This window comes from Takifugu rubripes, chromosome 21 (assembly GCF_901000725.2).
Source record: "Takifugu rubripes chromosome 21, fTakRub1.2, whole genome shotgun sequence".
Taxonomy (NCBI): Eukaryota; Metazoa; Chordata; class Actinopteri; order Tetraodontiformes; family Tetraodontidae; genus Takifugu; species Takifugu rubripes.
This window is the reverse complement of record NC_042305.1, coordinates 2,032,495-2,046,243: the sequence shown is the minus strand read 5'-3', so window position 1 is coordinate 2,046,243 and position 13,749 is coordinate 2,032,495. Positions and strand designations below refer to the sequence as shown.

Here is a 13,749-nt window from a genome sequence, read left to right as displayed (position 1 = left end):
ATTTTGTCCTTTGAAAGATGTATCTGCTGCTGCTCTTTCAGATCCTGCAGTCTGTTCTACGGGAACTTTATGCCTGTCCCATTTCCTGCTCCTGCACATATGATGGCACCGGATTATCGGAGCTCAGGTTCATTCACATCTCTCTTTGTTTAGGATTTGATGACGCAACTTATTCTCATTCCTGAACAAATCAATGTTTGTATGTTGGCCAAAATGGTGGGTTTTTTTATCTTTATTGTTACAGAAAGGTCAGAACCATTGTTGTAACTGCTGACACACATCTGTTAATGCAGTAGCACAGAACAGCACACATACACACAGACACACACACACACACACACACACGTACAGACAAGCAGCTGGTGGAATCTGACTTTAGACCTGACGGTCTTGTGTTTATCATTCACTCCATCAGGTTGGTCCAGTGCAGTGACTCCAAAATGTCTTCTGTTCCAATTAATGTCCCTTCGGACACAGTAAGGCTTCGACTAGAGAAGACTCAGATCTCCAGAGTACCCCGCGCAGCCTTCTACAACCTATCAGAACTGCGGTTCCTGTGGTTGACATACAATTCCATCACAACTGTCCATCCCAGCAGCTTTGTCAACCTGAAGGCCTTGCGAGAGCTGCGTCTTGATGGGAACTTCCTTGCATCCTTCCCCTGGGAGGGGCTCAGGGACATGCCTCGCCTCCAAACTCTGGGTCTTCACAACAACCGCCTGTCCAGCCTCCCAGCCCATGCTTCTGTCTTCCTCCCCAACATCACCTATCTGGACCTGTCCAGCAACAGGTGAATCAGTTTCTTCATCAGGTGGAATACATTAATATCTGCACTTACGGGCCACTTCATTAGCTACACCTTCTTAATACTTGGATGGGTCCTTTTGCCTTCAGAACTTAATTTTTCATGCAAGGTTTCAGGGTTTCCTCTCTTGTCCATTCTGAATCAAATGGTAGCCTGGTTTCCTGCAGGCAGCAGAAAGAGAACAAGGCAACAACAGCAACTCTGGTCTCTCTGAAAGTTTGCTTTAAAAAACTGCTAAGCCTGTTTATGTAGCTCACCAGTAATTGCTCTTTCCCTTCACCTGTCAGGCTGACTACATTACCCCTTGAGATGTTGGACCTTTGGTTTCCTCTCCTGGATAAAGGACAAGCTCAAAGAAGAATTCTGGGTAAACAGATGATACAAACCTTTTTATTTTTATTAGAGTTGGCTGAGAAATAAAGAAATGCTGCATTTGGCTTTTTAATTGGTACAAAAATGACTGTCGCATAAGTCATCAGTTTTACGACCACCTCGTATTGATTGAGCTCCTGAGGTGTAAGTTGGGTTGAGGCAAAGATCTGAGGGGTTTCCAGGTTGGATCTGTGGTGCAGTATGTGGGACAGAAGGGTTAAATGCATCATTGGAGTCATCAAGTGGACTCCTTCGTTCCTTCTCTGATGACCTTCTGCACCCCACATGCTATGTTGTGGCCCATGTGCGGTCTCCCCTTTTTACCCAGAGTCACTGGCTTCCCTGTTCAGCTGTGCTTGTGAGAGCTTTGGCTTGGTGTTGGACTTGGCCTCACATTCCCAAATCCTTGAGCAGCCTGGTAGCAGCCAACTTACGATGGAATTTTTCTCAGTGTACCTGAGGCTCTTTCGTTCAGCTCCATCATACAAACCTGTGGAAGTGAGAGCAAGAGAGAAGGAGGTCCGGTCTGAGGTTTGCAGTGGCGATTTCTGATGGAAAGCACAGCCTTTGACTCAGCTTGACCAGCCACCAGTTCAGCATTCCTCCCAGCGGACAAGGATCAGATGTTCTGGCCTGGAATTGATGGCCGATCATTTGGTCTCCATAACAGCTGTAAGGCACTGCATCGCTTGGTTTTACCCCCAGTTGTAGCAACCTTTGTCTTCCATAACCCAGACTGTGCTTGAGGCTTGTTAGAGGTGGCAGAACATCATATGCTGTAAAATGAAGATGGGGTGGGATGCTTCCATAGTTCATATTTTCCTTTCGAGAGGACTTTCTTCTCTCAGCTCTCTCTTCAAATTGAGGGATGTCCCACATGTACCTTGCTGCCTGCTCTTGCTGGCACACCTCCTGAAAGACTAGGCCTCTGGACCGAGGTGGAGCTGCCTCGTGCCGTTATGGTTTGCTCTTTTCAAGGCCAAATCCTCCTCTCTCGCACAAGGCCAGTGTTGCTTTGGTGATGTTTGAGATGTTTTTTCACAGGATTCTGACGGCGTCATTTCCAGCCTCTCTCTGGAGCACTTGAATTCCTCCAAAAGACTAGGCAGGGGAGGCTCCAGAAAGCCTCCTCCATACCACCTTTTTTTGCCGAAACACCTGGAAAGACCCTAGCCACTTTGATAACCTGCACAAACGAGAATTAGCTCTAGATACCAATGCAATATGTCACAAGTATAAATTGAGTATCTCTAGTAGATAATGTATATGAGACATTCTCTGTTTGGCACACAGGTCTCCAGGACAATCCCTGGATATGTGACTGCCAGATCTCTATGCTGATGTCATTGTCCATGTCTTTGGGGAGCCCTGTGGTTCTCATGGACCAGCTCTTGATCTGCAGTAGAGCTGTGGGGCAATCCACGATACTGCTGACCCCAGTACAATTCTCTCACTGTATGCGGCCTTCCATCCAGCCTGCAGCCACCAGGGTCTCTCCACTGGGCAGCAATGTTATTCTCCGTTGTGATGCCACCGGCTATCCAACACCTGCCCTAGCCTGGATCAAAACCTCAGCCTACACAGGTAGATGAGCAGGGTTGCTGTTGGCTGGTGAGCTTTACAAACCCACGCAAATCAAACAATTCACAATCTGATATCTTTGTGCAGACTGTTGCCAAGAAGCCATTGCTGACAGCTCCCTCCAGCTGCCCAGGTTTTTGGAGAGTTGTAAGTGGTGGTCCTTTTCTTTCAGCATCTGCACCTCAGGCAGTGGAAATTTTCATTGTTTTATTTTGCAGTTATGCAGGATTCTCCTCGCGTGGGGGTTCGGTGGTCCATCATCATCCTGAATGGATTATCATACGAGGATGCAGGTGAATATCGCTGTCAGGCACGTAACATGGCTGGAATATCTGAAGCGCTGATTAAACTGAAAGTGGTGGGAGTCACCAGCTCATCCCACCTTCCAAAGAGAAAGTCGGTAAAGACTGGAGCAAAAGCATCATCCAAATACAGAAGGCCGTCGAAAGCTGGCTCCCTCTCTGTGAAGGACCAACAGGTACGAACAAATGTCACATCAAGCTACCTTAACAGGGAACAGCTGCTAACCTTCTGAGAAATGTGGCCTCAAAAACAGGCAAAAATGATGCTGAGAACAAAAAAGCTCTGTTTAAAAAGATCTAAATTTCTAACTGGTCTGCTGGCAAGTTTATTCTTTTTTAAAAATAATGTTGAAGTTCAAAATGGGTGTGATTGTCACAAATCTTATAAATGGTGTGAAATAATTAGGTTTGGAGTTGTTTTGTAAAAATAAAAATGTTCATCCGCCGATCAAGGTGTCAGTTATTGTCCTTCTCTATGTCCAACCTGCTAGAGGAGAGGAGAGGAGAGGAGAGGAGAGGAGAGGAGAGGAGAGGAGAGGAGAGGAGAGGAGAGGAGAGGAGAGGAGAGGCAGCCATGACCCAGCAGGGTTTCAGCATCCTGGTGATCAGGAGCCTCGGCCTCTCACAGCATAACTAAGATGTTAACCTGGTAATCAGACGGGCCTCTAAACATGATAATGATGGTTGGGGGACAGCCCAGTCACCTCTGTGTAGTTCATACAACACTGGGGTGGGCCCAGGAGGCAGGGACATGTGTCAAACTCAGTCCACGAGGGCCACGATCCTGCCAGGTTTTCTGTCCTACCAGGCTGAAAATGCATTCAGTGGGATAGGAAACCCGGCAGGATCGTGGCCCTCAAGGACTGAGTTTGACATTCCTGGAAGACTTGTCTCAAGCCTGTGGGACCTTGTGCCCAGTGGGGACGGGGTGGATGTGTTGCACTGGATTGATGTGGTAGGGCAGACAATCACAGACAAACACGCATATGCACATCGTGAGTCACGTGCACACCCATCCTAGAAAACAATTGAATATGATTTTCATAAGGTGCGGATGAGTTAGACAGACAGGACACAATAAATGTGTCTGACAGACAGACACGCAGGGCCGACGCGGTCCAGGACTGGACAGGACCGCCTAGGGCTGCTGGACAGGACTGTCCAGAGCTGTTGGACCGATCCTCCAGGGCTGCTGGACAGGACCGGTGAACAGCTTAAAATCCTCTTCAAAGTCATACTTGAATAATGAGCACATTAGATATATTTGGGCTGTAATATTTTGCCCGTGTACGTGTGTGTGTGCGCGCACCACCCTCGCGGCTGGCACGGATCAGATTTCGGTGCATGAAACATGAGCTCGTATCGACTTGAACCCAGCAGCAATGAGCAGGAAGACCGACAGGCTGGCGGCGGAGGACGAAGACAGCCCGGCCCTGGCTTATTGGGATGAAGAGGACGATCTGGAGGCGTTTTCAGACGCGGAGCTCGGCTGTGAGGACGGAGGTGAGCGCAGAGGAGCGCGGAGGCTCTGGAGCGCCATCCCCCAGATCCCGCGAGTTCGACTTCGAGTCCGCGACAACTGCGCCAACTTCCATCCTGCTTTTACTCGCTGCTGTGGTCGGGAGCAGCAACACACACACACACACACACACACACACACACACACACACACACACACACACACACACAGTGTACAGTTTATATTCTTCTCAATGTCGAATTGCAGTATGTCATTTAACTGCTGTAATTATAATATTTTCTCCGTTTATTTTGGTTTATTATTTAGATTATAACGTCTTAACGTGTTTCTCTCTGGATTTTTCAAAGGGCACACTGATAAAAATGATTGCGCTCACATTCTGCGCCGCTGTTCTCTGAACTGATCCCTGCTTTGATCCCAGACTCTACGTGCCAAAGTGTCCTTGAGCAAGACGCTGAGGCCCAAAATAGAACGAGCAGGGCTGTAATGGAAAGTGCTCTGAGTGGTCAAAGATTACTGGAAAACTGCCCCTTTAGTCCCCGTTGTGTCCCAGCTTGTGTGGGGAGGTTGTTTTCTCTGCGTGAACGCCGGCGTTGTTATTTCATGTGCAGGGTTGGGCTTCAGCGACTCCTTGAACCCAGAGGTCAAACCTCGTATTCTGTTGATGGGGCTCCGTCGGAGCGGGAAATCCTCCATCCAGAAGGTGGTATTCCATAAAATGTCCCCCAGCGAGACCCTGTTCTTGGAGAGCACCAATAAGATCTGCAGAGAAGACGTGTCCAGCAGCTCGTTTGTCAGTTTCCAGATCTGGGACTTTCCCGGCCAAATTGATTTTTTCGACCCCACTTTCGATTATGAAATGATCTTCCGGGGCACCGGAGCACTGATCTTTGTCATTGACTCCCAGGTCAGTTCACAAGTCCACACATCTGTTGCTCACTGTTACGCTTAGCATCCTGCCATGTCACTTGGTGTCTCTGTCTCTTGGTGCTGGCAGGATGACTACGTGGAGGCTGTAAGCAGACTGCATCTGACTGTGACCCGAGCCTACAAAGTAAACACAAACATCAACTTCGAGGTATTCATTCATAAAGTAGACGGCCTCTCTGACGACCACAAGATCCAGAAACAGAGAGACATTCACAGACGGGCCAATGATGACCTGGTGGACGCCGGCTTGCAGTCAATAAACCTGAGGTGAGGATCGCCCGGTACAGATCACCGGCACAAGCTGTAGGGTCACCTTCAGCTGAAGCATCTTCTGGTCATTTTCACAGCTTCTATTTGACCAGCATATATGACCACTCTATATTCGAGGCTTTCAGCAAAGTGGTCCAGAAGCTGATCCCACAACTGCCAACGCTGGAAAACCTGCTCAACATTTTCATCTCAGTAAGTGAAAAACGAGACCCTGGGCTTTCTTTGTCTTCTCCTGCCAATGGCAAGAGAGCAAATTGGTGCACTGAAGTCATGTGACGTTTTCCCTGAGAACTTGATGTGTTAGCTTCTGCCTGTGCTTCACCGTCCTGCCGCTAGGTAGCAGTGCACCACCGGACGGAAGAGGTTCGTTGGGCTCAAGAAAACGAGCAGAAAATCTCCTTTTAATTCATATTTCACAATTTCCTTTCCTAAAGTGTCACCTGATCCACCTGATTCATTTGGATTCAGAAAAAAAAAACATTGATTTTTTAAAATTATTTTATTGAAAGTTTTCTTGAACAAATGACATTTCTTTCTTGACGTCTGCGTTCTGTTGATGCCGTACATAAAGCTGCAGAATAATAGTTGCGGATCGGTGCAGTTTTGTCTTCTGGACACAAAAAGGATGGACATAATCGCTTCTCAAAATGACACCATGAGCTTGTGTAGCTGACGTTTAACGAAGGCTGCAATGATCAGTCACGTCTGCTCCCTCAGAATTCCTGCATCGAGAAGGCCTTCCTGTTTGACGTGCTCAGCAAGATTTACATCGCCACAGACAGTAGTCCAGTGGACATGTCCACCTATGAGCTGTGCTGTGACATGATTGATGTGGTCATCGACATCTCCTGCATCTACGGGTAAGCTGATCCCTAAAACCTCCTAAAATCCTCCTGCTGCTCCTCCACACACAGGGAGAACGTTGGTAAAAGGTTGAAGAGAACAGGTCTTCCTTTGTGTGGACCATTCAATAAAATGGAGAAAAGCCAAATTATTTAAACCGGACCCTTAAATTGCACCATTTGACTGGAATGTGAAAAGATGAAATGTTTGTTGCTCCCTAAATCCACAGCACTAACCGAAATCCTAACCACCAAGTCCTGCTCTGTTGAAACGCAACCATTCATCTCAACTCAACATCCCAGCAGAGCAGAGAGGAACCAAACTGTTAAATACAGCTTTGACCTGAGTCTTCAGGCTCTTTCGGTGATGCTTGAGGTTCCAACCTGGCGTCCTTCCCTTTCTTCTAAAGCTCATTCTACGTTCTAACTGGAGTCCACCTGTGGTTGATTCACCTGGCTGCACACAATTAACGGGAAAACACACGGCCGTCTGTACGGACACAAAGGCAGTAAAGAACAAACGAGGAGGACAGAAGAACTGTTCACAGAGATCAGTTGAGTCAGGGAACGGATCTGGGGACAATTTAATGGACTGAGGGTTTCAAAGGTGACCACCATCCTTCTGACATGGCTGACGTTTGGACCAACCAGGACTCTTCCCACAAGTAGGAGATCAAACAGAAGCAAGCTGGGGTCTTGTTAGGGGACAGGGTCAGCACCAGTCCAACCTTGGTCAGAGCACTGGGATCTAGCACGGGTTCCAACTGTTGCATCTGAAGGAAAGCGTGCGCCATCCGCCACCTGCTCTCCCATCACCACAGTGCAGGACCATCATGGCAGAAACCATGGAACAGGCTGAACGAGGACCTTTGACTTGGCCAGAGTTTCACCGTCTCACAGGACAATGGTTGGTCCAGCTGCATCCACTCAAGTGCCAGAGCTGCACTTGAGGGAAAATGTGAATTTCGCTGTGCACGTGTGATCCCAGTGGACGAGGTCGGATCTGCACCACATCCCCGCTTCAATTATCGCTGTGGCTGAGAGTGTAAATGAGAACCAAATCCAGACTTTCTGTGGGCCAGAGATAAACTAGATTATCTGGGCTCACCTCTGAAACCGTGACCTACACTCACCTATGCATCCTTTTCTATAAAGGTTAATAAATGCGGTAAAATCACCTTTTCAAACAGACTTGTGACTGCCAGGAACTTTACATTTGCATTTCCATTCAGAGGCACTGACTGGTTCTGGCTTCATGTTCTCTCTCGTAGAGAATGCTGTCCCTCAAACCATCCTAGTGGTGGTTCATTACTGTTTGAGGACCTTGTGTCTGTGCTGAGTCTGCTTGTGTGTGTGTGTGTGTGTGTGTGTGTGGTGTTCAGTCTCTGGTTAATTTTGCTCATTTCTTAATGAGTTCTGAAATGAGCATGAAAGGAGTGTTTCATGAGTTATATTTGTCAGTCTCAAATTGCTCGTCCGTCCATCTGTCTCTCCATCTGTCCCTGTCTTTAGGGGACCATGGTCTTCCTTGGGCAGTTAGAAACATCTGATTTTTTTTAGAGTTATTATTGTAGCAGATGCAGGGGTGTCCATGGAGGGAATTCTGGCACCTCTTACGTCTAGGATAATTCCAGAGATGTACCAAAGTGAAAAACTGTAATCCAGCTATAATTTATAATTTACATACTCAAAATTTGACTCATCAGAATTCTTTCCTTGTCCCAGTTTACTTGCAAGGGAGAAAATTCCATAATGGACAGGAATGTGTCTATCTCTAGGTAGACTAGATAGCGATAAGCATCTATTTGGGGGCAAGTAGGGCCCCATTTCTGGTTGACCTATAACAAACACCTGGAGAGAGGAGGAAGAACGGCCCAACAACAGCAAGAAGGATCGTGAGACCGCTTTGTTCATCTCCTACATAACGTATGTGATACTTATTGTGCAGACAAGATGCAGGCTATTCTAGGTTGTGCACATGCTCCGATGAAGGCCTATACACGTTGGAGAAGTTCAAATTCTAATCACATTATCAGCTAAAACGGTCACATAAGGAGAACTCCGATAGTAGACCGACACGTTTACATGAGCATCAGTTGTCCAGTTACAGTCTGATTAGTGCACTCATTGGTTTTTGTGTAAACTTTATGTCTGTTCTCCTATTTGCAACCTGTCAGGCTGGGTAGAGAGAGGTGAAGCAGAGAAGGGTATGATAACTCTACTTTTCTTGTTCTACTTTGTTATAAAGCTTTTTTCTCTTGTTTAGTTGGGGAAGTGACAGCCCCAGCCTGGCCAGCCCTGCAACCCCCCTTACCATTCATCGCTACGTGGGTTAACCCTTTCCCTTGGTTTTTTCACCCTCGCAAAATCTTACTCGGACATTTTGGAACTATTGTGCTTCGCATCTTGTGGTCTCTGTTACAATACGTGGTTGTCCAGGACCCGAACGCAGGCAAGACGCAGTGATGAAAGGTCCAAAATAGGTTTTATTAAACAAACACAAAAGGACAGTCCTCCTGGACTGCCGGGAAGCAACAGATCTTACTCCGGGTGTGCACAAAAAGCTCCAGCATGGAGCCACAAAAATCACCAAAATCTTCAAAAACCAACAAAGTCACCAGAAACATCAAAATCACACAACAATCCTCCGACACCGGTAGGCCGACGTCTTAGTCCTTAAATAGGCGGCTGATCGCGGATGGCCTGCAGGTGCGCCAACCGGTGGCCGGAGCATGGCTCCACCACGCCCCCTGCAGGAAAAACGCAACCGGGAAGCCTGGACCCCAACAGTCTCTGAGCCAAATGGTGTGTCTGTGCGATTTATTTGGACTGAGGCATATTTAAGGGCTCGCCCACTTCTCATGCGCTCTGTATTGCGGTTTGTTCGTTGCTGGTGGGCTTCGTGTGTTGGGCCGTGGTTTAGTGTTATTGTCAGGGAGCAGGCAAATAGGCTGAGGGATGCAGACTGTGGCAGCATTTACATTGTGTGCTCCACACCTTGTTTTTAGTTTGTTTTGCTGCCTTTTGTGCCTTTGAGCGTGTTTAGGCTCCTGAGTTGCAAACTTTATCATAATGCATCCTTTTTTTTTACCAGGAAACGTGTTGGATAGTGGCTGATGTTTTTGTCGGCTGAATTTTTTCGTTGGTGTGATCGGATTGTGACTTTGTGAAGATAGACTTTAATCTGGGGACTTGGTTGAAATTGCCAGTTTAGAACTGTTGTTTCCAAACAATGGCGTAAAGCCTGTGCTGAATTTGGGTGCAGGTATTACAAACTAGCCACAGGCACTCAGAAAAGAGTATTTTACCCATCCCCAGGCTTACCAAGCTGACAAGGCATTATAAAGAGTCAGTCTGAACAGCTGGCCTATCTCACAGGGGATCTAGGATATGGCTTTGAACCTGAGATTGATTACCAAGAGTTAAATGGACTTTTTACATTTTACATCCCAGCGGTGCATGTGCAAACATACATAAATGTATTTTTGAAGAAATGAAATGAAAAATGTTTGAAAAAATAGTACAGTGTTCATCCAAACCCATTCTAACTCTAGAGGAGTCAACCAGTTTAGGGCAAAGAGTTCCAGCCTATTCTGCACTGGGAGAGCTACATGCGCTAACTGATGGACCACTTGTATGCACTGTCTGCCACCAGTAGTCTGAGGAACTCTGCAGACAGGTCAGAATTTTGACACCAGACATCGCATTTTCGAACCATTGAAGCAGTGTGGAAGAACTATCCAGCACTTTACAAGCATTTAAGATCTGCACCCGAAGATCCCTCCCATGGTTGCGCTACGAAACAAACACACAGTAGACTTACCATGTGCACATCTTCACATGTGGTTGTGAACAACCTGGGCATCATGTGCGACGGTTGCAAGAATTATCCGCGCTCTCAATCGAGACTCAAAAACAAGGAGTTACCATCATACCGGGTACATTTCAGGGTACTCAAGGCCATTTTGGGTAGACCGGTTTGCCACAATGAACTGAACAAACGGGGAATTGAGGAAGATTCCCTGCATGGCACCACACTGGAGTCCACCTGAAGCAGATTTTCCCAACTGTGGACAAAAACTCGATGCACTGTAAGACCAGCTGTCAGATCAAACTGGAGCTAACAGGTTCATTGAGGAGCTGAAGAAGCTTTATTCAGTACTCGCCCTCGGATGCAGGTGCCCTGTATGGAGAGACTGCGGTCGAGTTGCTGAGTCAGCGCTTTTGCATTGGGAACCCATGCGGACCTCATATGGGCCTCAAGAAAGTCCAGACTGTGATGGAGAATCACCTGATGGACTGAGTTGTAGCTGTCAATGGCATTCCTATTGCAATTGCTGAATGTGAGCGTAGATTTCCTCCCCAAACCGTGTCTGTCTGCTCACATCCACTCCAGTCTCGTATGTGAGCTCGGAGGTGGCCCAAGGACAGGGAACTGCTACAGACAGAACCCAAAACAGACAGGAGGAGAACCAGTATTTAGGGTTAGGAAGATTTGTGCGATTTATTGTAATCTGTGAACTGTTGTTTTTTTAACTTTTTTTTATATGCTGCTCAAAAAAATTAGAGGAACACTTCGAAAACACATCAGATCTAAATTGGGGGAAATCTGAATATCTTTCCTGATAAAAAATAGGGATGTATTAGTAACAAAATTATGCCACATAATTTGATAGAAATGAAAATTATCACCCTGTAGAGGGGGAAATCAAAGACACCCCAAAAATGAAAGTGAGAAAATGATGCAGCAGACTGGTTCATTTTGCCAAAATGTCATTGTAGCAACTCAAAATGATTCTCAGTAGTTTGTGTGGCCCCCACATGCTTGTATGCATGCCTGACAACGTCGGGGCATGCTCCTAATGAGACAACGTATGGTGTCCTGGGGGATCTCCTCCCGGATCTGGACCAGGGCATCACTGAGCTCCTGGACAGTCTGAGAATCAACCTGGAAGCGGGATGGACCTAAACATAACGTCCCAGAGGTGTTCTATTGGGTTTAGGTCAGGTGAACGTGGGGGGCAGTCAATGGTATCAGTTCCTTCATCCTCCAGGAACTGCCTGCATAATCTAGCCACATGAGGTCAGGCATTGTCGCAGACCAGGAGGAACCCAGGTTCCACTGCACCAGCGTAGGTTCTGACAACGGGTCCAAGGATTTCATCCCAATACCTAATAGCAGCCAGGGTGCCATTATCTCCAGACCCTTTCAAGTCTGTCACATGTTTTAGGTTGAACCTGCTCTCATCGGCCAGTGGCGTAGTTGCCAATTCTGTTGGTCTATGGCAAATGCTAATTGAGCTCTACTGTGCCAGGCAGTGAGCCCAGGGCCCACAACAGGACGTCAGGCCCTCAGGCCACCCACATTGAGCCTGTTTCTGATTGTTTGGTCAGAAACATTCACACCAGTGGCCTGCTGGAGGTCATTTTGTCCAGATCTCCTGGAGTAACTACCTGTCTCCTGGAATCTCCTCTATGCTCTTGAGACTGTGCTGGGAGACACAGACACAACCTTCTTTCAACAGCACATATTGATGTGCCATCCTGGAGGAGTTGGACTACTTGTGCAACCTCTGTAGCGTCCAGGTACCACACCATGCTATCAACAGAGATGTTGATCCAAGCCGAATGAATAACTACAGCAGTAGAAAGCCAGTCAGTAAAAAAAATCAGCCAAAAGAGATGAGGAGGGGAAAGAAAGTCTCATCACTCCCTGGCAACCACTTTCTCAAGGATCTTAGACCAAAGGTGGGGTCGGAGGTCAGCCTGTAGTTAGTTAACTCTTCTTCAGCTAGAGTCGTTTTTTATACTCAAGGTTTAGTTACAACTACCTTAAAACCCTGAGGTACCGAAGCTCATCCTAGAGACAGACTGATTATGTCTAGCAGGGAGGTGCTAATAAATGAAAAGATCCACCTCAGCTGTGGCGTTGGGATGGGGTCTCAGAGAAAGGTTGATGGTTTGGATGAAGACATGAGTGAGGAGAGTTCTGAAAGGCTAATGGGACTAAGACAGTCCAGGCAACTGTTGGTTGGATTGTATCTGAGATGAGTTCGAGTTTGGAATCAGAGTTGACAGAGGTCAGATCCTGGCAGATCTTTTCCTGAATGTTGAAAATGCTGTCATTGAAAAAGCTCAAGAAATGGATACTAGTTATGGGGATGGTGGATCCAGTGATGCTTTGGCTCTCTGTTAGATTGGCTGCAATGCTGACAAGAAAACCCGAGCAGTTCTTTTTATTTTCCTCTATTCATTTGGAGTTGTGAGTTGTTCTAGCATTGCACAGTGCTTTTCTCTATGTGTTCAGGCTCTCTTTCCAGGCTGAGTGAGAATCCTCTACCTTGGTGGAGCACCATTTCCTTTCTTCTTACTGTCATGTTTGTTTTAATTTGTGAGTTTCAGAATTAAACCAGTGAGCAAATTTATTTTGTTTTATAAGTTTTCTTTTAAGGGGTGCAGCAGAGGCCAGAGCCTTGGCTGGAACTGCTGCCTGAAACTTACTCTTGGCACAATGAGGTAACTACTGAGAGACAACATTTTTCATGCGGCTTGTAATCTTGTGTGACTGGGTCGAGTTGATTAATTTAAAATAGGGGTGCTCAACACATCGATCGTGATCTACCAGTCGATTACCAAGGTATTATTGGTAGATTGTGTGACAATAAAAAACTAGACGTCGGCCTATCATCCATCCCGTCACTTGACTGATCTAATGGGCAGCCAGTCAGATGACATCTGAATTTTTTGACACTTGGGTCACTGTGCATGCGCAAACAACGGCTCTAAGTGCAGCAAAGCTAACAAGCTAGTCAGATTGTTACCGCTAATTCATTTTTTCCTCTTAAACTTAAGAAAGGGTATTAAAATGAGTGGGTGAGCTTGACCAAGTTAGAAGAATAAAACTTTCAGACAGAATGGGAGGAGGACTTTTTTTTCCATGATGACATTTTCAAAGTGCATTTGTCTCATCTGCCAGTCTACCATGGCAATACCAAAGAAGGGACACATGGAGCAGCATTTTCGGACTGTTCATGGAAAATATGACACCGAATTCCTGCGGAAAGCGAGCTGGGAAAGAGAAAGGGGAAGGAACTAAAGTCCCAGTTGTTGGGACAGTCTGGGCTATGCATCCCTGATGTGCATCTCCTTACATTACTTTACGATACG

General features: G+C 46.7%; 2 protein-coding genes and 1 long non-coding RNA gene across 5 annotated transcripts; all 3 read left to right on the top strand.

Moving 5' to 3' along the window:
• Positions 1 to 29: 29 nt before the first annotated feature.
• On the top strand, positions 30 to 2,580 carry LOC115247513 (leucine-rich repeat, immunoglobulin-like domain and transmembrane domain-containing protein 3; the record flags this gene model as incomplete). Its single annotated transcript, XM_029829512.1, has 4 exons — positions 30 to 127; positions 416 to 790; positions 1,093 to 1,172; positions 2,471 to 2,580. Coding segments are annotated over exons 2-4 (540 nt in total), but the record flags the coding sequence as incomplete, so codon positions are not given.
• Positions 2,581 to 2,686: 106 nt separating this feature from the next.
• LOC115247617 (uncharacterized) lies at positions 2,687 to 3,456 on the top strand. Its single transcript, XR_003886667.1, has 3 exons — positions 2,687 to 2,761; positions 2,846 to 2,905; positions 2,977 to 3,456. It is a non-coding gene; the product is annotated as an uncharacterized lncRNA (long non-coding RNA).
• Positions 3,457 to 4,028: 572 nt separating this feature from the next.
• On the top strand, positions 4,029 to 7,772 carry LOC115246519 (ras-related GTP-binding protein D-like). Of its 3 annotated transcripts, none has more exons than XM_029830325.1 (6): positions 4,218 to 4,677; positions 5,152 to 5,447; positions 5,538 to 5,737; positions 5,818 to 5,932; positions 6,458 to 6,600; positions 6,813 to 7,772. In XM_029830325.1, the coding sequence occupies exons 1-6, from the start codon at positions 4,443 to 4,445 to the stop codon at positions 6,850 to 6,852; spliced, it is 1,029 nt and encodes a 342-aa protein (XP_029686185.1). In that variant the 5' UTR covers positions 4,218 to 4,442; the 3' UTR covers positions 6,853 to 7,772. The 3 variants fall into 3 exon arrangements, with proteins under 3 accessions (XP_029686187.1, XP_029686185.1, XP_029686186.1); XM_029830326.1 differs by having other exon boundaries at positions 4,242 to 4,563; positions 6,813 to 7,764; XM_029830327.1 differs by lacking the exon at positions 6,813 to 7,772 and having other exon boundaries at positions 4,029 to 4,677; positions 5,858 to 5,932; positions 6,458 to 6,597.
• Positions 7,773 to 13,749: the final 5,977 nt, after the last annotated feature.